Genomic DNA, 25,687 nt, shown 5'->3' with positions numbered 1-25,687 from the left:
GGCTACCATTACAGTTTATAGAAGAAAAGATCTATGGCTATGAACAATGATATTGAAAAAATTATTGGCATTGATTTCTAATGATTTGAGTAGCATCTACATTCAGGTCAGAGGTGCAAATATAAATGTACTGAGTCACCAGTGACGGTTTACAATTCTGAACTATACATAATTTTGCATATTTTGGGGGTTTGAAATAAGATATTTCTAGAAGAAAAGCTTGATACACTCTCATCTTCTCATGAATTAAAACTGCAATTCCGGGATTCCCTGACCCAAAGCTCCATTTTTTACCTTTTTGGCTGACAAGGGGATCCTTTCAATAATTCATGAATAAAAGTAAAATATAACAAATTTGAAATTATTGACTGTAAATAATACTAACTAAACTCTGGCAACCTTTATCTAGCAAATATTTAACCTGCTTACAGTAGGAACAGAGAGAATCAAATTAATGTCAATATAGCCCAGCTAAGTGATATGGCCATAGGTTTGGTTATGTTTAACAGATGATATCAAACTTTCTCCGAATAAAGACCACCATGCCATATGAAATTCTTCTAGCAGAAACAGGGTTATACTTGTACTCATCGTCACCTGGTTCGTGTTCGTGTTCGTATTCGAATTCGACAAAAATAAAATTCGTAAAAAAATCGTCTAATAAAAAAAATTTGATAAAATTTGACATCAAGTTCGAATGTAAATAATATATATATATATATAATTTTAAAAATAAATAATTTAATAACTATAACTTTTATATAATCAAAGAGATATAGAACAGTCGGTGAAGGAGCGCGCTGTTAAGGTGCTCCGTATGCAAAGGTCACCGGTTCTAGTCTCGCCGATACCAAAAAATCCAGCATGGTTTCCGCTGGTGCGGCTCAGGCCGGGTGCGATCCCCGGGTGACTTTGACGGCTTAGATGCCCCTGAGTCGTGGCCTCTCAGCCACAGGGTAAGAGTGATTTTCAGGATTCACCCACTTATCAACAAAAAAAAAAAAAAAAAACTATAACTTTTATATATAATAGAACGTTATTATAATGTATATAACTATATAAACATAAATATAAATTTTAATTATATAATTTTAAATTAATTCATAACGTTTAAGAATTACACCCTAGGTCACTAATATTAATAGTTTATTTCCAATAAAAAATAGATGATATAAATCTCCCTGTTCCGTTCCCGTCCCTGAACTCGAGATGATGTTCAGTTGCTGTCCATGCTTTCTAATAATGTGCCGCAGCTCACCATAAATTGGGAAGGTTCTCCATTTTAATGAGTTTAATCAGGATGGCTCACATCACTACATGGAGTTATTGATTTACAAATCACTACAATCCAGCAGAAATTGAAATTCAAGAAATTTACAGTAGAGAAAGCGTACTCTTTGACCAATTTCGGCTCGTAAATAGTACATAGTACATACCTTGTGCTCGACCGCCAATATTTTAACTATTTTCTATTAGGAAGGATAATTTCACATGTAAATTTAAATGTGGTAATAAACCGAAATGGTTTGCTTACTATTTAGCCAAATTTGAAGGGCGAATTTCATCGATTCTGTTTGTGGTTCCTTCAAATTCGACGAATTTCGAACTTGATAAGGAAAAGTAACCAAACCCAGTGACTCAACCTGTAGTAAATGGAAGCAATAAGAAAGTTGACTTTACATTTGACCAAAAATCAGACATGGGCAGCAAAAGGATGCCAAGCAAGATCAAAAGAGAGGTCCTGTGGAGAAGAAAGAAGTTAAAACATGGGAACTACAATCAGAAAGTGGTTGGAAAGCTGGAATGTAGTGGAGTAGGGTTGCACGATAGATGGAAAGGAATTGAACAATCATTTATAAACATGCTACAGAAATGGAAAATGGAAAGAAAACAGCGATACTAAATAGATGACTTCAACCTAAAAGGCGAAACCAAAATAGAAGAATATCTAAAAATAGGCATCAATTGGAGAGAAAAAAACAGATATTATCCCATCTAAGGACAAGGTCACATAGGCTGAGAGGAGTGACAGAAAGATGGAGGTAACCCAAAGAAGTGGGAATACAAAAAATGGCACGTGTATGGGAAAAGGAAGGTAGAGATCAAGCAACACTTCCTATTCCACTGAGGCATATGGTCATGTCAGCAAGGAGACATCATCAGAAAACAACAGTTGGGATACAGTAGTCCAAGAATCAGAGGTAAAGGACATGGGGAAAAGGGCAACAAGGATCATGTGCTTCAGGGACAGGATGTGCAAGCCAACCTAAATGGAGTAGGCAACCCTCTTCGGGGGACTACACCAAGATACTTGACGCAACAACCTTATCAATACCAACCTATGGGATATCATTTCTTTCTCCTCTCCTTGCTCGCATTCCAGTATTCTCTGTGTGCGTAGTGAATTTTCTGGCTCTTCGAAAGTGCTGTTTCCAAGATCTCTAGAGTGTTTCGAAAATCCCTCCTGGTTTCCACTTCCAGGTGACATTGTTGTAGCTTCCAAAGATGTTAGTGCATCCTCACAGTGCGTGATAAACAGTTCTTAACTAGCTGTTAGCAATTTTGGTTTAAAAAGCTGTTTTATAACATTATTATGGTTGACTGCCATTGCTTTTGATACAATCCAATTGATCTTCAAGGGCTGAATATCCTTGTGAACTTGTACAGATATTTTTTTCACTGTATGATTTTGATAAATAGTTATGTTTAGGTTTAACCTTCCCAGCAGATCTAGATTTTTCACTTCACATAACTGCTCCCCATGCCTGGTTATAAATTTCAAAATTTTGTGACAAATATATACTTAGTACATGACTTTACAGTAACATCTACAAGATCTTAAAGAACTAGATTTTTGACTCGAAATAACTGCTCCCCATGCCTGGTTATAAATTTCAAAATTTTGTGACATATATACTTAGTACATGACTTTACAGTAACATCTACAAGATCTTAAAGAAGCCTATGAAACAAAAATGATCACAAGTAGACTCTAATAAAATAAATATTTATGCTAGGTAAATAAAAATATATATTTAAGCCTAGACCTTTATCTATAATAAAATACCTACATATCCATATTTCTAAATAGCAGATGATAAGAAGAATTAGTGTCCCTATATATGTCCATACCCGCCATTCAAGAACTACTCAACACCTCTCAACGCACACATTCCCTTGAATGTGCATACCAACAGCAAATGTTTGTCACAACAAGAGCCTTCATTACCACCTTGATCATCACATTAATTAACAAGATTGATAAATTATGAACAGACTGGTAGATACCTATTTTTTTATATATGTAGGCTAGATCGACACTATATATATAAGCTGACATAAATATTTTTATCAAATATGCTTTATATTGTTACCCAATTTTATATTTAGATGATAAAGCCCACTCGGGGTTTCTATAAAAGATAAGAGGGAATAAATTATCAGTGTTCCATGGGGACGCGTCTCCCATGGTCGGGTGCGCGCACCCCACGCACCCGGGACGGGGGATGTCTGGGGAAAGGTTTCCCCACGTCCCCCTTTTGGGGAGACGCGGGGAGACGCAGGGGGGACGTTTCCCCAGTGTGGGGGACGCGACACTCCAAAAGGGGGACTCCTGGGCGTCTCCCCTCAATATGGGCTATGCGTTCCCTGTTAAATTTGCTTTTAAACAATGATTTATGACAGGGAAAACCTAGTATTTAACCATATTTCCCTACTAATGCTATGCAATTCATGGTAATGTTAAATTCTTAAAGTAAAAGTCCTTTTACTTAAATTTTTAATATTACCATGAAATGACTCAGGATGTTTGAGAGTGGTTCCGACCTCATTGGATTTCATATGGAGAAAGTAGAATTTTAGATCTCACTCAAAATCCAGCAGATTTAATAGTTTTTCAGGAATTCTTGATTCGATGGGTTGCAATGTTTCCATTGCATTTTGTCACGTACAAGGGTATGGTATTAGTATTTAATCAAGAGCACCAAGCCCTCTTTGTAATTTAGAGTGACTTTTAGACTCATCACTCTACTGTTTTTGAGTTTTAGTTATATCAAATTACTATTTCAGTATTCAGATTTCAGTATCTATTATAGTCTATTTTGCTTAGTACTAATTAGATTCTAGAATGATGAATGATGAATTCTAATTTTAAATCAACTTAGAATCTAGAATGATGAATGATGAATTTAGTTTTTAAATCAATGTAGATTCTAGAATGGTGAATAATGAATAATGAATATGGATTGGAGTATTTCATTATTGAATCTTGTGATCTATGGATGAATCATGTATGTATTAGTAAGGATGATGAGTATGGATCATTGTATTTCATTATTTATTCAATTATGTATCATTGTATTTATGCTTTCATTATTGAATATGAATTTGATATATATATATATATATAGATATAGATATATATAGATATATATATATTAAAAAGGAAAAAATATATATATACCCCGACATCCCCCCATCCCCCCTAAATTTCCCTAAAATTTGAGGGTACTCCGACACATCCCCCTTGTGCGTCTCCCCGCACCCGCGTCTCCCCGTCCCGGAGTCTTGGTGGAACATTGTAAATTATTACTTTTTTATCATTTTCACAAACAAAACAAAACAAAACTATTTTCAAGCTAAAAATAGACTTGTGAATTACTACATATACCTAAAGTGTAGGGCTCATTCAGCTACCCCAAGTTCACATATGATACTTTTCCTACTACCTAGGGACAAATATTAAGCACTTGAAATAAGGAGCTTACCCCCTCCCCCACACCAACCTATTTGTCTGTGTATTAGAGCCAGGAGGAGGTATGTTAATAGCATCATGAGTGTCTCTCTTGTGTACTTCCAGAAAAGCAAATGTGCAAACAATGCAAATAAGAAGAGATAATGAGCAGGCCAACAACCTAAGCATCATTTGTAAATGTTGCAAAATATAACATATGCATAGGGATTTTTTCTGTATATTGAACCTGTCTTGTAGCAATTATTTACCATCAGTGCATACTAGTATAATGTACTAGCTATAGAACATAAATAGGCTCGCATATAAGCAACTATGAAAGGAAATTAATAATTCCAGAATCCAAATCCACAATAAAGATGGAGAATATTTTTGGCATAAAGCAATCTAAAACAACCATATGAGTGGTCATATATTTGGACCTAACCTAGTCTAGCCTAGCTTCTCTTAAAATCCTTGACACGGATATTACAACAACTACTAAAGCCTATTAGACTATAAAAAATCTAAAGCATGTTCCAAAATAGCGATATTCGCAAGTATTATCTCAGAATATGAGCCACCAGTGGTCATTACTTTAATCCTATGACACATCTTTAACCATTTATACATGGCCGATACATTTAGTTCTAGGTTAACTGTGAATGGTTACAAAATAAGGAGTTAGGAAAAGGATCATGACAATTATGTTTCCAAATCCCTTCCCAGCATAAACTTGAGGTTCAATTCAGCTTTGGCTGTCTATATATTCTATATATCAATGCATTATATTCCAGATATGATAATCCATCAAGAACCTTACTTCCTGGATCCCCATATGAAAAAATCTTATAATATGAGTTGTGTTTCCTACTTGCATTTTCTCATATTTTGTAACTATGTTTCTGGCAAAATGTAGTAGTAAAAATATTGATATCTTATTTAACTAATCAAACAATGCTTTTAAAATTCTATTAAAACTTCTAATGATTGAGTCATGCAGAAAAAGGACAGAAGGACAAAACAAACATGCAACATAAAATCACATCACACTTCTGCAGGTGTTTGCAAAAATATCAGAGAGCTCATAAAGTTTTAAAATTGTTTCTGTTCCTAACTTCAAACTGGCATAAACATCAAAATATCTGGCATCCATTTGCCTAATTTAAAAGACAAAAACATTTCAATTTTGTTTTCTACTACTTTTAGGCCATAAAATGTCATATCCATTGTTCTATCTAGGTCTTCTGTAATCTCCTTCATGTTCCTGTTATTATGTGGTTTTGCATGTGCTTTTCAATTCATCTATCTTGAAATATACTTTTGTAATCCCCCTTGCTTACTATTTCAAGGCTCATAACTTTTCATCTGTGTTCCTTTCAGTACAATTCACCATATCTTGTCTTTTCTCAGGCTAGAGTTCAGAAAAAGTCTACTGAAAAAGATTGTTATAGCCTATAGGTGATATCTATCTCAAGGATCCCTCATGTGTGTTAAATTCACCATATAATTAATCTCAACAAGATTGCAAGATTGATTCAACCTTGCTTTTATACTAATACTAATACACGATTCCTCACCCCAATCTTAACATGTTCAGTTTTCATAATCATATTTCCATAGACCATACTCACCTTGGCCTTGGCTTGAACAATTTAGAGGAGCAGAAACTTCCTGCCTAACAGAACGCTGCAATTCTAGCTACATATCCATGCAAGCCTCCAACATGCGTTGCATGTTTATCATTCCTTGCTGCAGTTGTTCCATCTCAGTCCTCAAGTCATTTAAAACTTCAAACTCCTGCAATACCAATATCCACAGGGCTTTTATAGTTGAAAAGACCATTCATTACCTTCAATTACTTTAAAATGTCAAAATTTAAAACATTACAGATAGAGGTTTTTTATTCCCCAAGTAAATTGCTTAGGAACTTAAAATCAATGTCTTAAAAGACTTTCCTAATTCACTTCAATCTATGCCTTATTTGTATTAAATACCTTCAATTACTTTAAGATGTCAAGATTTAAAACATTACAGATAGATGTTTTTTTTTGCCTAAGTAAATTGCTTAGGAACTTGAAACCAATGTCTTAAAAGACTTTCCTAATTCACTTCAATCTATGCCTTATTTGTATTAATAAATATTTTATTACAATTTGATAGTTACAAGGGAAAACACCAATGATCATGACTGTGGCTGGGCTATGTTAATTTCCTGTGGCCTCACCCATGAAGGAAAGATTACAAGATTTTCATGTGATTCTGTTTTTAGGATTAGGCATTCTCATCATAAAATTCCCTTTGATTCTCTTTAGTGTTTTCATTTCAACTTTCTACTGCAAGTTTGAAGCATGGTGCTAGATTTTAATGGGTGAGAATGCTCCACTCACTTTCAGCCATAGCAGAATTCCAGAACTGCCACACATCGCAGTTTTATTCTTGTTTAGTCTGTTGATTAAGCTTTAAATTTTAAAATTTTGATGTAACATGGGTGATCTGTATTGCAGTGTTACAAATCTTTTAAGTATGCAAAAGGTTCTTGAATCTTCAAACTAGTAAAATCTTCTAGAAGATTGTTGATCCATCATCTATGAACAATTCAGTTGATTTTGGTTCTATTAGGCCTTGTAAACATGCATTTTCTAGAAAATATAGTGATAGGAGATCAAATCCAATGCGGCTGGTGCTATAGTTCAACAGTTTAGAAGAGGCTGTAAACTATCAACCATGTAGTCATTTCAGCTTTGGAAGGATGTGGCAAGCATATGGAAAATTGAAAGACTGGACGCACAAGTCTGGGCACATCTGGTAAGAGGAGATTTTTCTTTATTTTGTGTGCAAGGGGTTTTCCATTTTTGTGTTATTATTGTTGGTGATGTGGATAATAGTAACAGATATTGCTAGCTTTTGGTAGCTCCAAAGGCGTTTTATGTATAGGGCTTGTGGCTTCCTAGCCCCTTTGTTTATTTTTTACTTACATTTGGAGAGCTTAGATTGGATGTATGCTTTCCTTGAAATCACGATTCACTGCTAGGGAGGCACACTTCTTGATGTGGTAGTTGGCTTACATGGTGCATTTGGCATCTTCTACAAGGGTGCACTTGTTGAGGAGCATTAGCTCTTGGCATGTGGAGTAACTAGTCTGAAGGGGGGTGTTAGGCACTTGGAGGTTGGGTGCTTGGCCCTTGAAGCATGTTACCACCTTACACACAGTTTGAGTTGAGGACCATTGATTGGAAATTGCACCATCTTGGAGGAGGAGCGCTCGACATGTGTACACCCAACTTGGAAGGTGACCACCTTGGGTTTGGGGTCTGGACAAACCGTAGTGTGATATGTGGACAACCTGCTTTGAGGAGGGCTCCATCTGGGGCTTTTTTTGTTGACTTAAGCTAGTTGGTTGTGAACTTAGCCTAGGGTTGCTTGACTTAGCATAGGATTGTAGCATATATAAAGGGAGGAAAGTACCTTTTTTAAGAGTAACTACTTTGTATCTTAGAGATTGATAGTTGGTGTGATACTAGCTATTTGGAAAATCTTGGAAGATCATGTATTACACTTGTAATGTTGAAAATAGCAGTGAGTAAGGTCTTCTTTGACTTGTGCCTTAGTCAAAGTGACCACAAACAGTCTTCTTTAGCATGCACAAGTTCCTGAAAGTTAGGACAAGTTCCTATAAATTAGGACGAGTTCCTATAAATTAGGACAGTTCATGAAGCAGTTTTACTCGTGCGAATAGTTGGAGGTTCAGTTATTTGTCTCCTAGTGCAAGTTAGCTTTGGAAAAGGACAAGTGACCATTCACAAGGTTATTTGTGACTAGACGAGTTACAAGAGTCAGTTTGACTCAATTAACTCATCGATCACTAGTTCGACTTCCAAAAATAAAACTTGCCAGATTTAGCCTATTCAATTTGCTTATAAGGAGGATGAAGGCACTCACTAGATCATTGTTTTGTGAGCACAAGTTGGTGAGACAAGACAATAGAGAGAACGAGTTTGTGTGCAGCGGCTTGAGTGTGGGAAGGGCGTACTAAGGAGAAGCTTGTGCGCAAATTGATAGAAGAGAATTCCTTGGGATTTGTGCTATAATTAAGGAATTAATTCTTAAAAAATAGGAGCTTCCTGTGCGCAAGGATTTAGGAAGCAGATCAGGGTTTTTGGAAGGTGTTTCAAGCTTAGGACAAGCAGAAGGAGAACAAGATTGTTTCCTGATTGAAACAGTTGTATTGTAAGAGATCTATTGCTCAAATTTCTATCAATAAAATTCTCAAACAAGCAGAGGGTTTTCCCAGTTGGGTTCCCTAGAAAATATTGTGTTTTTGTCATTGTGTAACTGTGTTTATTTCTGTTCCTATTCCACTGCAAACAAGTAGAGAAATTATGTGTCTTAATGAAAAAAAACTAGTTTTCAGATTGTTCATTAGCGCAGTTGCAGAATTTCATGGATTTTCTACATGTAACAAGGATTAGTGTTTGTGGGATGCTAGCTTTAGGGTTCCTTGACTTTGGGGATGCAAATGTTGAGTATTATAGCTTGTGGGACACAAGTGTGTGAATCTCCTCGATAACTTATGTGATTTAACTGCAAGTGGGAGAGCTTGGGGTTTGATAGTTGGCATGATGTTGGCTTATTTGGATGCTCGAGGGATTGGCTTGTAGAGCTTGTTGGGATGCCTTGCTTGGCTTTTGTAATGTTGGTTAGGGTTTGCAACTTTGCAGTGATTGTGGAAGCCCTGGCTAGGGTTAAGGATGCACTGAAGAGTACTTGCTCAGGATGTACTGAAAGGACTTGTTGTACAAGCATGGGATGCCCTGAGGTGTTACTTTTAGGTATGTTCTATGCTAAGAGTAAATTTACTTCAATTTTCCATATTGGCTCAATATCAATTCCAAATTAGCAATCACATTTAGCATGATAGTAAAATGCAGATAGAACATAAACATAAATCGTAGAAAACAAGCCAAGACAAGAGGACACAAGATGTGGCACCAGCCAGGGACAAACCCCATTGTGGGGAAACCCTTGATCAATTTTTCTTATGTTCTTCAATAGTTCAGCATAGAGAGAGAGAGAGAGATAGTATATATACATCAGAAGTCAACATTTGACTTGACAAAATAAGAACAGAGATCTTCACTAAGAAGATAATACATGAGGTAGTTGATCTGAACACAGATGATTCCATCACCATGCTGCACCCATCACTGTGTTGCTGTTAAAATTGGCAACTAGGGCCAAACTCCAAGTGAGTCACCTCATTTATGGCAGCTGATATTTTTCCTAGATTCCTCTTGTCGAGAGGTGTAGGATTGATCTAAAGATCATTTGATTCCGACAAGTATTTATGGAGATATGAATTTATTTGTATTTACTTGACAAATTGTCAAAGTCGGCCAGCAGTAAAATGTGTGGCACACATGCTCAGTGAATCATATAAATACAAGAGAGGTTGATTCATTTTCTCATCATCTCATCTCACTCATTCTTCTCTCTCTCTCTCCTTAGCTTTGGGTTATACAAGGAGCAGCTCACACGTGGGAAGAAGGAGGACGCATTAAGGCAAGGAGGACGCAGAAGTTGTTGGAGGTCTCTTTGACCAAGCGTTGACTCATCAAGGGTGTGGTTTTGGTGTGGCTGCCTCTCCTAGGCAGGCCACAGATTTTGGCACAAAAATCGAGGCAATCCGTCCACAGGTTTGACCAGCATTGACTGCCCTAGTTTTGGGCAGCAGGTTGACTTCAGTCAACAGCAGTTTGATTGTGTTTTTGGGGTTGTTCAAGGGCTGTTTCTTCAGACTGTTCTAGAGGTAGTTGACCGGAAATAGACCAAGCATATTGGAAGTCAATTTCAACTCGTTTAACCAAGTATGACTTTGTTGATCTAGGGTTTGCTGCTGCTGATATAAAATTACAGAATTCTGATTTTGTATTATTTCTCTCTGCTGAACTATTGAAGATAAAAGAAGATTTGATCAAAGGGTTTCCCCACATTGGGGTTTGTCCCTGGCTAGCCGCCACATCTTGTGTCTCTTGTCTTGGCTTGTTTTCTGTTGATCGTTTAATGTTCTATCTGCACTTTACTTAATGGATATGTGATTGGTAATCTATGGCTAATAAGAAGAAAAGAAGTAAACTGCTCTAAGCATAGAACATACCATAATTTAACATGGAATCAGAGCTGAGGTGAAAACAAAGCCCAAGCAAGAGCAAGAGAAAGAGCAATCACCGAAGAGAAGGTAGGCAAGGTTATCTTAAAAACTTCATGGGGTCCTCAACACTCTTCCCCGCCGAAGACAAGCTCCGTGAGAACCTTGACTACCATGGATGGAAAATGTCTCTCGATCTGACTTTAGAAGATCAGGAAGTGTTGGACCATGTGAGAGACAATATTGTTGCGCCTCCATCAAATGCATCCGCTGCAACCTAGCAGAGCAGCTAGGCTATAGTTACACTACTTAAGGACAGTGTTCAAGGTCCTCTCCTATGACAGTGTTTAGGCAGCGTAGAGTTTCTTTATAACAGCGTGAAAGGCTAAGTAGCACGTAAGACCTCCTTCTGACTGCGTCTTTGACACTTTCTAAATAGCAGACTATAACACCTTTGATGACTGCGTTTGGGGCAGCATAGAGTCCTTCTCTTGCTGCAGAATGGGGCCAGCCTTTAGGGTGCATCTGAACAGAGACTAGGGCACACATAGAACTGTGTCTAGGTCTCTTTGGAACAGCGTATAGACCTGTCCTTAGGACAGCGGATTTAGGACCCTTTGAACAGCGTATGAGAGCCAATATTATGACAGCGGTTAGGGCTTGAACTGACTGCAGTTAGGGCACATAAAACTGCAGCCTATTCTCTTCAAAGTTAGAGCCAGGACTGCGGCCAGAATTCTGTGGCTAAAACACTTCCTTACTGTGTCTAGGGTAAGGATAGAAAGGTCTCTTCTAGACCAGCGTTTAGGCTTCTCCTTGCTGCGTTGTGGAAGCCACCTTCATCTTGACTGCATATAAGACAGCGTAGAGCCTTCTCCTTTTGACTGTAAGTAGGGCTAGGGTAACTCCTCTTAGGGCAGCGTATAGACTTTCTTTAGATAGTGTCTAGAGTTAGGGCAAACCCTCTAGGGCAGCGTATTCTCTTAGTGACTCCTCCCACCAAAACCCAAAGACAAGTGGAGAGGAAGAGATCACAAGAAGAGTGTGTGTCCAAATGACTAGCAAGCCATTTCTTTTTATACTAAAATGTTGAGCACAAGTGGGGGCAAATTGGTTGATGGCCAACCTTGACGAATTGTCCCATAACACAAATAAATTCATATCTCCATGAATACATGTCAGAATCAGATGATCTTTATATCAATCCTACACCTCTCGACGAGAGGAATCCAAGAAAAATATCAGCTGCCATGAATAAGCAGACCCACATGGAGTTTGGCCCTAGTTGCCAATTTTAACATGAGGTATTGTATTTTAGCTTCATTACTCTGATAATATGAAGTGTGCCACTGCTGTCCTAAATTTGTGACTGTCAATCTGATATTTTTCATGTATTGAACAAATTTCAGGGCTGTTTTGATATGCTAATTTATTGGGACAGCAGCACTAGATGCTATGTTGATTTTAGCATGCTTAATGAAGCTTTCAAATCTCTTTGCTGCTGTTATATTTTCACTGTAAATGAAGTGATCTTCATATCTGTGTACTGTGATAGATCTTGCCCTAAGGGCTGCGGAAAGGATATATGCTTGAAGTCTTTGTGAACTACATTCTTGACTTTAACTAGTAGGGTGTTTGATGTTTCTTGCAGGGCTGTTGAAGAAAATAGTTTAAGCACCATTGTTGGAAACTCTATGAAGTAGATCCATGGCCTCACATTAATGAGGTGGAAATTTTAGATTCAGTATATTTTTTCTACAGTTTTTACATGGAAGGGTCTTGGTTTTAAGGTCAGGCAGGTCTATAGGACCTGGTTCCCAAAGTTTGACCCTATACTTTGATTGAGTAAAAGCCTTATTATTTTCATTTACATTTGTGGCATTTACATGTGGAGAAGTGAACTAATGCAATCCAGATATTCATTTCAATGGAAAAGCACAATTCTACATAACAAATTTTCAAGTGTTTGTGCAATTTAAGGATTTGTCAGAGATTATTTTTGCATCATGGTAATATTAAGTCCAGATAGTTATTAGCTTATGAATATATTGCTTTTGGCGTAGTTTTGTCGTGAATACAGACATATGAAGGAAATTGACTGAGTTAAGAAGTGCTGAAATGAAAAGGAAATGGGAGGTGAAGCAATCAGATACCTCAGGTGCTGAAAATAATGAAGCTAGTGCAAAGGATCAAGTTTGAAGTTGACAATGAAGATCAAGAAAGCTCAAAAAGGTTCCCTAAAGAAGGTAGAAGATCAGATGGATAGTGACCTGAGATTTTGACTGACTGGTGAAAAAGGATGAATGGACAAATGTCAAGGAAAGAAGCAGGAAAAGGACAACAGGATCAAATTGGGATTCTGGCTGATAAAATCAATCTTTAATGGTTCGATGTGCTAAAACATCTCTCCAATGTATCTTAGTTTTGACAAATTTCATATAACTTCTTTCTACATGTAAAAAGGTAAAGATCTTATTATAATTTCATCTAAGCACAAAAGCTTATAACTTACAACATCTGATCGTTGCAATGGATGGCGTGTCCATGTTGGCTGGTGTAACTCCTGCTGCCAAAGTGGATGTGGTGGTGGAGGCGGTGGAGGTGGTGGTGGAGGCACAAGTGGTCGTTCATCTGGTGTGTTAGTGAGAACCTCATCCTGCGCTTCAGCTTCTTCTTCTTGTGGATCTTGTTCCTGCATAGTTGTTGGCCGCTGTACAGCTGTTTGCAGTTCCCAGGGTACAGGGTTGCCATCTTGCCTTTGTATGTAGGATCTGATTAGTTGGTCCAAATTCTCTCTGAACTCACTAGCCAAAACAGTTGAAACACTGCGCCTGCATAGGAATTGATAACATTGTTACGTCTTGCCTTCATAATTTTCCCATATACTCAAACTCAATCATCAAAGGAGAACCACCATCATATCTGCTTCCAGGCCAGATCAGATTCACCAATCAAAGAAAGAAAAATATATATATGATTATAGAGATTGCTTCAAAACAAACCTGCCAAGCAGTTCTCGAAGTTCCATATTGTTTGCAGTTGCATCATCTGAGGACTGAAAATTGCTGACTCTTCTTGTAGAAGCAACACCTTGCCAAACTCTTACTCCTCCCTCTGAAGGACCTTCTTCCCAGTCCCTTGCTCCCTGTGAAGCGCCTTCATGCCAGTTCCTGCCAACATCTTCCGAAGCACCACCTTGCCAATCCCTGCCTACATCTTGATCAGAAACTCCCCGCCAATTCCCATCTGCATTCTCTGAAGGGTCCTGCCAGCCCCTATGTAAGTCCTGTTCACTGTGTTCTTGCCATTCCTGTACCCGTTCCTCTGCAATATTTTCTTGCCAGTTCCCATCCCCTGCTTGTGCAGTAGCTTCTTGCCAGCCCACACCTCCTCTTTCTACAGCAACCTCATTCTGAGGCCAATCCCTTCTTGTTTCTTCTGTATCACCCTGTGTCTCCTCTTCCACTACTGCCCTTGTCACTCTTTCAAGGTCTTCTGTATTTTCAGATTGGTTACTTTCTTGAGGCTCCTCTTGTGCACTGCTCTGTGTTTCTCCCAAGACATTGGACTGATCGTTTCTAGAACTACTAGAATCTCCAGAACTACTAGAGTTGCTGCTTCCAGAACCATTGGAATGGTTACCAGCGTGACCACGAACAATGCTCTCTAATCTGAAGCGAAACCCTTCCCTGATTATCACACAATTTATTTTATCGCAAAAATCATGCAAGACCTAAAATAAAATGTTGAATTTCCAAGAATAAATTACCACACCACGTCAAAACATTCTAATTTTCTATGATCGAATTCCAGCCTATGTTGAAATGTCTCTCTTTTTTATTTTACTTGTCTAACTCCTATAAGAAACAAATCCCATTTCAGGATGTTTCCTCACATGGTTTTCTGCAATGAAGCAAGCATTTCAAATGAAAAGGCAAGCAGAAGCTTTTCCTAATTACATATCTCGTTGATTTATAGCAAAGAAAATATGCAAGTATAACATATCCTTCTTCAGATTCCCAAGATCTAGTAAATGAGCATATTAGATCAAGAAAGGCTAATCTTCAATCACCGAAAACATCCAGTTCTGAAATGCTTAAATTTTGAGTTTCTAGCATCATCATTCTATATACACAATAGAATGCTTCAAAAAGGTTCCACAACATGATTCACACGTTCTGAAGTAAGCATTTACAACAACAGCTATCAATTACTAAAAGTATGCTTGCTTATACAACACAGTAGGTTGTTGTCAATTGGGTCTAGCCTGAGTGGTTGTATGATGGAGCGTTATGCTCCCCACTCTGATTCTATTCTTGTAAGTGACTTGACAAAGCTTTGAGCTTCTACAAAATTCATTTTACCCTGAGTACCATACTCAGAATGAGGAAAAGTGCCCAGTGGGTTTCCCCAGGAAATACATTATGTGAGTTGGGGAACACCATAGATGGTCAGAAGCACACAAATACATAAGACAAATACATAGAAAATATAGTTATACCCATTAATCAGAACCATCTTATCCATCTGCCTTCACCATAACATTTTATATAAAGTGAGAAAAATGATGTCAGCACAGATCCACATACCTTGCCACATGGTAGCTTTACAATGACACTAGAAAAAAAGAGTAAACAAATCAACAGTATCCAATGTTTATATGGAGTCAATAATATATAGAGCCATAACGCATGCATGCTTTGAGGAATGGGGTTAAATCTTTAAAAATTATCATACCTTAAACCAGATACAGTCCTGCGTTGTCTTAACTGTCCCAACTCCCTTGCAGCTGTTGAGGGAGGCCTCTCTTCCTCAATTGCAGCTCCAGTGCGTAAAAATCTACCTCTGAGTAATGACTGCAAAAGAGTACCAAACCAATTACACAGTACCACTGGCTCAATGCACTAAATAGATTAGTCAGTTGAAGAAATGACTCATAACAAAGTAGAATCACAAAAACATGCACTAACTATATCTTCTAGTAATACAATGTTGATTAAGAAAATGTGGCCATTAGAAATCATAAATTGCTCCATAGTATCCCCATTGAAGCATTAAAATGTACAAACAATAAAAAAACCTCCTGTGACCATTTTTAAAGGCATTATAAAATAAGGCACAATATTCTATTTCAGCAAATGTGAAGCAGAGTTGCAAAACGGAAATACAAACAGTAAGATAAGATAATTTTACTCATACTCAACAAATGACCACAAAAGGAGGTCAATGGAACTAAATGAGTAAATCCAGTGTCAATACAAAATGGGAGCAACTCCTAAATCAATACTAATAGTAGAAAAAGATAGTTCTCAAGCATCTAGCTGAAAGCTAAATGTTCTACCTAAGAAAAGATATAAAATTAGGCTGCCAGTAACTGTTTGATATAATAGGACACTAATATTCTAGTTTATCATATAAAAAATAATCAACAGCAGGATTCAGGAAGAGGTACAACATAGAGCTTTTGTAATCATCCTAAATCTGATGAGATACTTCCACATAATGGTAGCATTTAAGATTTACTGTAAGGATTTACAACTAGCAGAATTTGTATGATGGTGTAGCGTCCACATTACCAGAAACAAGACAGCAGCTGCCATGGTTTCTATCAAGGAACTGCTTAGAAAAAGAAAGCAACTGAAAACACCATTTTCTATGGCCACTCATGTTTTTGAGAGCCAGGATTTTTTCTTGAGAAAAGGACCATTTCCACAGGACATTCCAAAGGAAACAATTTCCTGTTTCTCAAGAAACAAGGTTGTCTCTCATGGTTAAAACTTAAAAGCGAAAAAACAGAGAAAAATAACAAGAACTCGATAAAAAGTTAAAACGCAGAAACTTGAAATCCTAAAACATATTTCCACATTTCCAGCTTGAAGCAAGGAAGCCCTTCAATTTTGGTCACTGGAGATCTGATAGCTATGTCAAAGTATTTTCATTTTTATAATGAACTATTTCGCACTAAGCTCCAATTGAGAACCAAACCAGTGCTGGGGCGACTTGCATTCGGATAAGATGGCAGAAGTAAGGATAACAAGATTTGTAAATTCAAATTCTGAGTTTTTATAGAGCCACACTCCAATGAGATATACTCCAGCAACACATATACATTAAATTCTAAGTTGCACGAAACGGGGAAATGGGTACGAGTTCACGAAACGGGAAGCGATACGAAACGCGACCTCCCCAAATTTTGGAAACGGGGAAACGCGAATATATATATATATATATATATATATATATATATATATATATATATATAGAAAATATTTATACATATATATATGTGTGTGTGTGTGTGTGTGCAATCATAAAGCATAAATGATACATTATAATTTATTACACTTAAACATTAAGATTTAATTTACATCACATTTACTCATGAATGATCACATAATGAAAATAAAAATATCGGAATATCCAAAAGCAACCTTTATTAGATATCCAAATCTCAAAATCAGCCTTTATTTATATTAATATATGAGGCTGCAAGTACAATAAAGACTATAACGCTGCAAGAGAGAGATCCAAATCAGGATTTTCTGCATCCACATCCCATTCTTTAAAAGGACCACTGTTGTATTGGGAGTCTCCTCCTACATAGTCGAACGACCTTAGTGCTCTTGATTAAATACACGTTTCATACCCTAGTACCCTACATGATCTTGATTATTGGGAGTTTCCCCTGCATAGAGGGCTTGGTTCTCTTGATTAAATACAAGTTCCATACCCTAGTACATGATAAAATCCAATGGAAACATTGCAATAATCCAATCCTGAAATCCTGAAAAACAAATAAGTCTGCTGGATTTTGAGTGAGATCTAAAATTCTACTTTCTCCATATGAAATCCAATGAGGGCGAAACCACTCTCAAACATCCTGAGTCATTTCATGGTCATTTTCATCCTTTTACTTTAAGAATTTAACATTACCATGAACTGCATATCAACACTTGGGCAAAAATTCACTTTTATAACTTTAGACACACATCTAGAAAATTAAAAAACAAATTTGAAAAAAAAAAATTAAAAAAAACACAATTCAATTGAGAAACGCAGGCTGTACGGCCGGGAAACGTGTTTCCGGCGTTTCCCGGCCGTACTGCCACGTTTCCGTTTCGGGAAACCTGGCAGTACGGCCGGAAACACGTTTCCTGGCCGTACCAAACGCGTTTCCGCGTTTCGTCCCAGTTTCCAGCCGGAAACAGCCCCCCCCCACATTTCCTGCAACATAGATTAAATCAGAAGAAGAAGCAGAAATGGATATGCAGAAGAAAGGAGCAGCAGGGACCAGTCCCAGACCAAACCCCAAACCTAATCCCAACCCAGAATATATTATTACTTGGCAAAATGCGTGCCCAAGTGTTACAGGCACTCAGAAGTCTATTGGCCATATTCGTTCTCCTACCAAACTCCATCTTTGGAAAGGTATATGCTCTTTATTATTATTTATTTTCTTCCCAAATAATTTCTCATTCAACTTTTCGTATTGTATTTCTTTGGAATGGTATGTGCTCTTAGCCTCTTTAATATTTATTATTATTTTTTTCCCAAAGAATATCCCATCCAAATTTATGTATTTAGGGGCCGGGGAGTGATGGCAGCATGCTTCTTTTGGCTTGGTACCTCTAAGTGATCTATACCTACTAGGGCCAGGTGCCCTTTTGGAAGCATAGGGTGGTCCCCCTTTTTGTTTTAAGGTCTCTGTTGAGAGTGGTATCCTGTTGACATATGTTGACTATATTTAGAGAAGTGAATTGACTCCTCGGAATTCAAAATTCTTAACTCTGGTTGGCAATATGGCAAACCAACCTTCACCAGAAGAAGATTTTATTTCTTTTTCAATTGTACATACATAACTTATACTCATGCAATTCTTCAGGCCTTTTTATCTTTCAGTCACCTGTATCTTGTGTATGAGTATAAGTTAGGCCCTATAGGTATATAGTGTATACGTTTCTTATATGAAAAACCTTCCAACTCTGTTTCGTATATTATTGTTTACCATTCTATTGCATCTTTGTCATTTCTGGTAAATATGTAAGTTCATATGTTCATTGTCCAACATCCAAGCCAAGGTAAGGAATGGAGTGGGAATTTGATGGAACGGTTTTGACTTGTCACAAGAACCTGTCATGCTCAGGCACACATACATTCCACTAACCCCAAGGAAAGAATACAGGATAGTGATGATGATGGATTCACATTGCTGAAAATACAAAGTGAATTGGGTTACCATAACTCTTCAAAAATGAGCTTGTTAAAGTGAACAGAGAATAGTCTGGAGAATCTTTGTTTAGCTTGTTAAAGTGAACAGAGAATAGTCTGGAGAATCTTTGTTTATCAAAGAATTTGCAAAGGGTGGGCTGTTTTATGCTGCTTCCGTTGTATGTATAAGAAGTTGCTAACAAATGATGTTATCAGGAAAGACTTCACTTGGCCCTCCTGCTGTGAATTATGCAGACCACTGTCCACTTTTTCGTTCAAGTATATGAGGGAGGCTTGGACAATGATAGCTAGGAGCCCTCTTTCTTCTGAAGGATCTTGGAACTTTACAGACTTATTCTGGGATGGGATGAGATCTGCTTCTTTATCTTAAGAGGTAAGAATACATACATGCTTCACGTCTTCCCAAGTTTCTGTTCAGGTTTGCATGGATTACATGGGATAGGTGAAAATTCAAAGAAGAACCAACCATGCAAGATTTACATGTTGCAGGATTGTTAGGTGGTCAAGGAGAAGTCAAAACGTTGGAAAAGAATAGAGCACCATGGAGCTCGAGATTGTACCAGAACTGCATGTTCATCAGTTTGTAATACAAGGCCATAATTGGGTTCATTGGAGCATGAAAGAAAATTCTATGCCTGTACACGCCGGGTCTGAAGTGGTTACAGAGCAGGCCAGGGAGCTGATGGGGGAGGTAGAAGAACATAAACTTGAGCATATTTTCCAGAATAAGAACAAAATAGTTGATGCTAATGCTAAAGTAGCACAATACCTGCAACTGCCAGAATTGATCGTCGATGAGAAGAATCTTCAGTTACTTACTGTGCCAGTATTTGAATCTTTGCTTCTGTTTTGCTCTATATGGTTTGGTTCAACTTTGGTCCAGAGTTACTTTGGAAATAATTGTATGTAAAACAACCACTAATATTCATGATATATAATTTATATTTCCATTAAGACACTATCATAAAAGTGTTAGTTCAGAAACTAATATTAAAATGTTCACCTGCAAACGGTTGCGATGTGCAAAATCTGAAACAGCTCGATGCTCCAACAGTCCCTCAAGTTCTCTCTGCCTCTCCCTCCCAATCCTGACCAGTAAATCAAGAATGGCTTGCCTTCCTCGTAATCTTAGTGCATCTCTATTTACATGCTCTGGCTCATTCTCGTCCAGTTCAGCAGCCAATCCATCTCGAAGGCCTTCGTGCTGTCTGGCTTGTCTACGGACTAGACCAGGCTGGACATCATGCCTGTGTGACTGCTCCAGCCGATTACCCCGGGCATCTCTCTGCTGGCTTGTCACATGCACCCACTCCCTGACTAGTCTCACCCGCTCTCTTTCATTTTCGCCAAGCCACTCTGCTCTGTGGCCACTGCCCTGTGTCATGTTAGATGCATTATCAGTAATTCCATTTACAGTCACCCATCCCTGTACAATCTGCCTTACCCTCTCCCTGTCACCTTCTACAGGTTCAGGAGATTGTTCCCTACTAGCATTTTCTGAATCCAACTGTGCATCTTCCCAGACTCTATATTGTTCACGTCTACTTCCCACTTCAGGATTTTCATTATTATTTCGTGTATTTACTGTCCACTCTCTGTCCTCAAAATGATCACCGTCATTCTCTGACACATTCCTACTTCGATTGACCTCATTTGAAGAAACATTTACATTGTTGTTGTTTGAACCATGCTCTCTCCCCTCTCTACCTGCATTTTCATGATACAATCCATTATCCACCCGTTCTCTTGTAGAGTTTGGAGCCTCTGAATAAGCCATGCTTGCTCTCAGCCTTTCTCTAGCACGATCAGCTCTCTGTTCCTCCTCAAGCTCCCTCCACATTTGCAGAAGTGAGGAAGCTCGAGTACTAGGCCTTTCAACTCTCCTTTCTGATCTACTCGCCGAAGATTCCCTCAGGAAAGAAGAATCTAACATTGATACAGTATGTAAGCCAGCAAGAGCTAGTAGCTCCGACTCTCGATTTTGCCTTTCCATTGTAGTGATCATCTCCTGAGCCTGTCGTGCAGCCCATCTAGTCAAGATCCTAGATTGGCGTCTTCTTGCTGCAGAAGACTCGGCTAAATCTTCTTCAATGTTAGATCTGCGTCTTCTACGTATAAGCTGATCACCTTCCTCTTCTTCACCATCATCATGGTCCTCATCAAAGTGATGAACATCAATGCAATCTCTACGCCCATTGATTCCACTTTCATGAGCAGAACTGCAGGAAGCAAGAGTCATACAGGTATGGAAATGATCCCGAACAAGCTCCTCTAAACCTCGTCTAAATTCAGCATGAGCAGTGGAAACTGACTGGGCATCCACTAATTCATTCATCTCCTGCTTTTGTTGCCATTGTTGACGATGAATCATGTTAGCGAATATTTCATCTGCCTCAATTGAACCCGACGCCATATGAACTCAGTTCTGGAAACAAACTTGTTAGATGATGAAGGGCAACTCAAATGACATTGAAAGGTGACTTTCACAGTTCCATAAAACGTGGTTGTCTCAATCTGGATATCTGCATCAAAGTTCATTCAAACCAGTCAGAACAAAATAATCAGCTCTTCCTCCACTTGGATGCACTTAGCTACTACATTAGATAAGATAAGATGAGAAAATTTTATTAATGTCCAACGAATGACCATAAATAGGTCAATGGGACTGAAGGATACAACCAGTACGAGTACAATGTGGGAGTGCAAACGCAACTCCTAGAAAATGCCAAAGCTGAATCACAATCTCCCTTTCCTTTCCACATCCATTCCTTGTCCCAAATACATTTCAATTTACTATCAGTTTGGCAAGTGCATGATAGCAAGTCATTGAAGGCTACTTCTGACACACTTGTTATGCTTACAGCCATTTCCAGCAAAAGACCCCACATAAAAGATCAAATCATCTGCAGGCTGCAGCTAAATTCGAGTCTTAACTTATTTATCCAAAGAAAATGGCCCCTTTGTTAAAAGTTAAAACAAGGGAAAGTCAATGTCCTGATAAACAGCATGGCAATTTGTCATTTAATTCATCCAAGACAACCAATAGAATCTATAAATTATAAAATTTCAAACCTGTTGATAAAGTCACAAAATACAATTAAAAATCTCAAGCCTATCATAGTATCAAATACAGCAATAACACAACTTCCAAATTCCAAAACACTAATATATCGTAGGATAAAAACTGCCAATTTTGCAATACAATCAAATATGAAAAAAACAATTTCCAGTTGCCATGCATATCAATGCAATCAGAAAAACACAAGTCAGTATTCAATCATATCCAATAAACAAGAAGTGAGTTTACAAAATCCAAGCATGTTAATAAAGGACTGTAAAAAGTTCCAAGCCTCTAAATGAAACCAAACGTTATAAGTAAAACTTTCACATCCCAACCAATTGATGGAATCGATTGTATATATGTATAAAACCTTTGCTTTTATGAATCAATTAAACACTTAAGATTTTTCAACATGTGATAGGCAGTAAGTATAAGAAAATGGGTATTGGCAAACTCCAGCAGATAACAAATGTGCAAAGTTTGTAAATTAGGTCTTACCTCAAAGATAGCCCATTGGGTTAGTTTGAGTAGTTGAGTATAGCGAATTACAAAAAAGAGGTCACAGTGGAGGTCACAGGGTCAAGTCCCTGGGCTGGCTGCCTCCACTAATATTGACCTCACTTCACTCGAGGTCCCCGCCATACAAGGTTGCCCAAACTGCAACTGGCAGGTTTGCCCTTAGTATGATCCTCAGATCGAGGGGAAGTGTGTAGTGGGTATCCTGAGTTGTGCATTTCATCAACAAAATCTTAAAAAGAAAAAGGTCTTAAATCAAAGATGTGTGCCAAGTTACAACAGAAATCAAAGATGTGTGCCAAGTTACAACAGAAATGACGACAACTATTACCCCATCTAACAGGTCTTTTACGCCTCAGTTGTATCTGAAGTAAAACTAAATGAAAACAGAAATATATGGCTCTACTGTAAACGCCTTCACATATAATCCAAAACTATAGCCCCTCCCTTGCCAATGGGGTCGTGGTTCAGTGGGCAAAGGCAGTGATATGGCAGTGATATGTCAAGCTACCCACCCAGATTCAAATCCACTGGAGACAGAGATAAGTAATTGGGACCAGGAGAAACAACTGGGTAACTTTGATAGAAATGTACCTCCCCTTGAGGGCTGCTTGCTAGTGAGAACGGGCCACTGGCGGTGCCTGATTTATTCGGGCTAATTGGAATGCTTAGGGGGTTTAAAGGAAGCACTTTCAAAACAAATACTAAACACCAGTATTGTCAAGCCCGTCAATGGAATTAAAAAAACACAAATATATTTAATCAATGCACTCAGCCATATCCAACCAATTATGCCAACGGTTATCATCGTATTGGAATTTCTATCAGAATCTTTAATCGATGCATTTTCGCCTGCTTTCCGTAAATATGAAAAATCATATGCCTCTCATTTCAACCAGCAAGAGGCCATACCCTAACACATGCCACTCGTGGCTTGAACTAAACACCACATGCGAACAAAAATGGCAAAAGAAAATGAAGTAATCGAATGCACAGAGAGACTAGTCGCGACTTATATGTATCAACAAAAAACTACATTTGAGCAAAATATGAAAGCAATTACACAACTTACATGAAATGGAGCTTTGCGTGCACAAACAAAAAGGCCAAAAGCATTTTCACGAAACTTAAATTTCATTAAATATTAAAAACCTAAAATTGGAATTCATAAAAGCAAGAAAATTCAACAGGAGAAAAATCAGAGATAGTCAAATATCAATTGCACAAAATAATAACCACCAACAAATATCAGTGCCATCCGATATCAAAAGCAAAAGAAGAAAAAACTAATCCACAAAAAACATATTTTGCCAAAAAACAAGAATTGAACTCACGGAAAAGCAGAGCGCATCCACCGACTTCAAGATTAAATGCATGAAATTAATAATCATCACGAGAATTGAACTAAATTTCAACATTTTGAAATTCTCTGTTTTTGAAAGGAAAAGAAAAAAACACAAATTTCAGAACCATGAAAGGAAAAGAGAAAGTATTTTGTTGCTTCAGATTAAAAGAACACGAATTTGAGAGCCCTGAAAGCAAAATAAAATTTCTGGAAGCTTCATTTGGAAATCATTTTGATCTCGGGCCCAAAATAGTTGAAAGAAAACTCCAATTACCAGTGAGAGAAAAACCTTTTGAACCTCGATCAATCCCAGGACATTTAGAAATTCAGACGACGCCTGCTGGAAGGAGTCCCGTCCCGAATCAAGCAAAAGCATGTGCACCTTGTGCCCCAAAATTCACAGGAAAAACATCCAAACGCTGGATGACCGTCTCGAAACCGCGAAGACGACATCCCCTGTCCATCTCACCACAAGATTGCAGGCACCGATCGCTGTAAAAAAAGGAATTTTTTCCCGCTCGTAAGGCAATTGAGGTGGAGAACTTTGGCCAGAACTCTTAGGGTTTGAACCCAGGACCGCTTTAGAAAAAACTAACGAAAATAAATGATGCAGGCGAATAACATAAATCAAGTCCGCTCCTCATAACAACAATCATTATTTTTTATTTCCAACTGAACACGTCATCATGGCCCACGTATTCCATTCCCATGAATGGCAACAGCACATACATACATCATGTGGTTCATGTGAAAGCCGCACCAACTCCATCGTCAACAAATGTTGTGCTGTCATGATCTGATTGGAAGAACGCGGCGTCGAATGCTTTATAATCCGCCAGATTCTCTCTGCTCGCCGCTGCAATCAACCGCTCGAACGTGAATAAGGTGGAGAGTCAGAAAACCCCGACAGTCAGCGCCGATTTGCCACGCAGCACGCTGACTGGACCATTGGTGGAGAGCGGGTCCCACAGACTGATTGCAAAAGGACACGAGTACTCTTTGTTCGTGTGTGTACCGAGGAGGGCCCTGCGGCTGTAGCCACTTCGGTATTTACAACAAATTGCGTGGTCACGGGTTCGAATTCAGGGAAGTGCTGCTCCCCGTTACCCGCGCACGAACTGTGTGGACACACTGTGCACGGGCCCCAGTGGATGAGAATAAAAACGCCTGTTTCCAACATTGATTTGATATAAGCGTTTTATATTATGAAAATTGTCTTTGATTTGTATTAAATTGTGTGAAGGAGGCGGCACTGCCTATTCGTGGATCATTCTCTCACGTTTCTTGTTTAGATATTATTTTAAACGAAAACTTTATTTAAATTCACTTATAAATATCTGAACTGCAGAAATCTGCAATCTCAATCTGTATACTGTGTTTTCTACTCGATCCAAGTCATTAAATCGGGATTTGAACAACGCAGAATTACTATTTCAGCCATTACCGGATTTTGGACGAGTAAAAGACAATTGGAATTGCCCTAAATACAACGCCTTTGACATTTCGTTCGTGCGGCGAAGGGATAAGCTCGAGGACCGTTGGCACATGACATGGATCTAAGATCTACGACATTCCTTTGGTGGCACAGGGATAGATTGGATAGGTTCGAGTCATGTGCTCCTGTCCTCATCCGACGCACGGTACGTATAGGCTTGACTC

General features: G+C 38.2%; 1 protein-coding gene across 1 annotated transcript in view; it reads right to left on the bottom strand.

Moving 5' to 3' along the window:
• Positions 1 to 24,652, bottom strand: part of LOC149191092 (uncharacterized) — a 93,537-nt gene extending 68,885 nt beyond the window's left edge. The window contains exons 1-6 of the mRNA XM_089412335.1: positions 24,303 to 24,652; positions 20,110 to 21,628; positions 15,615 to 15,733; positions 13,880 to 14,566; positions 13,390 to 13,708; positions 6,364 to 6,529 (exon numbers count right to left, since the gene is read on the bottom strand). Coding sequence (XP_089268461.1) covers positions 6,431 to 6,529; positions 13,390 to 13,708; positions 13,880 to 14,566; positions 15,615 to 15,733; positions 20,110 to 21,519 — 2,634 coding nt within the window. The 5' untranslated portion in view covers positions 21,520 to 21,628; positions 24,303 to 24,652 and the 3' untranslated portion in view covers positions 6,364 to 6,430. The remainder of the gene's footprint in view (positions 1 to 6,363; positions 6,530 to 13,389; positions 13,709 to 13,879; positions 14,567 to 15,614; positions 15,734 to 20,109; positions 21,629 to 24,302) is intronic.
• Between the last annotated feature and the right edge of the window lie 1,035 nt (positions 24,653 to 25,687).

Source organism: Pinus tabuliformis, chromosome 3_1 (assembly GCF_031772625.1).
Source record: "Pinus tabuliformis cultivar Carrire ecotype Pingquan chromosome 3_1, CPIR1, whole genome shotgun sequence".
NCBI lineage: Eukaryota > Viridiplantae > Streptophyta > Pinopsida > Pinales > Pinaceae > Pinus > Pinus tabuliformis.
Note: the sequence above shows the minus strand (reverse complement) of the source record. Positions and strands in the feature narration are given on the sequence as shown.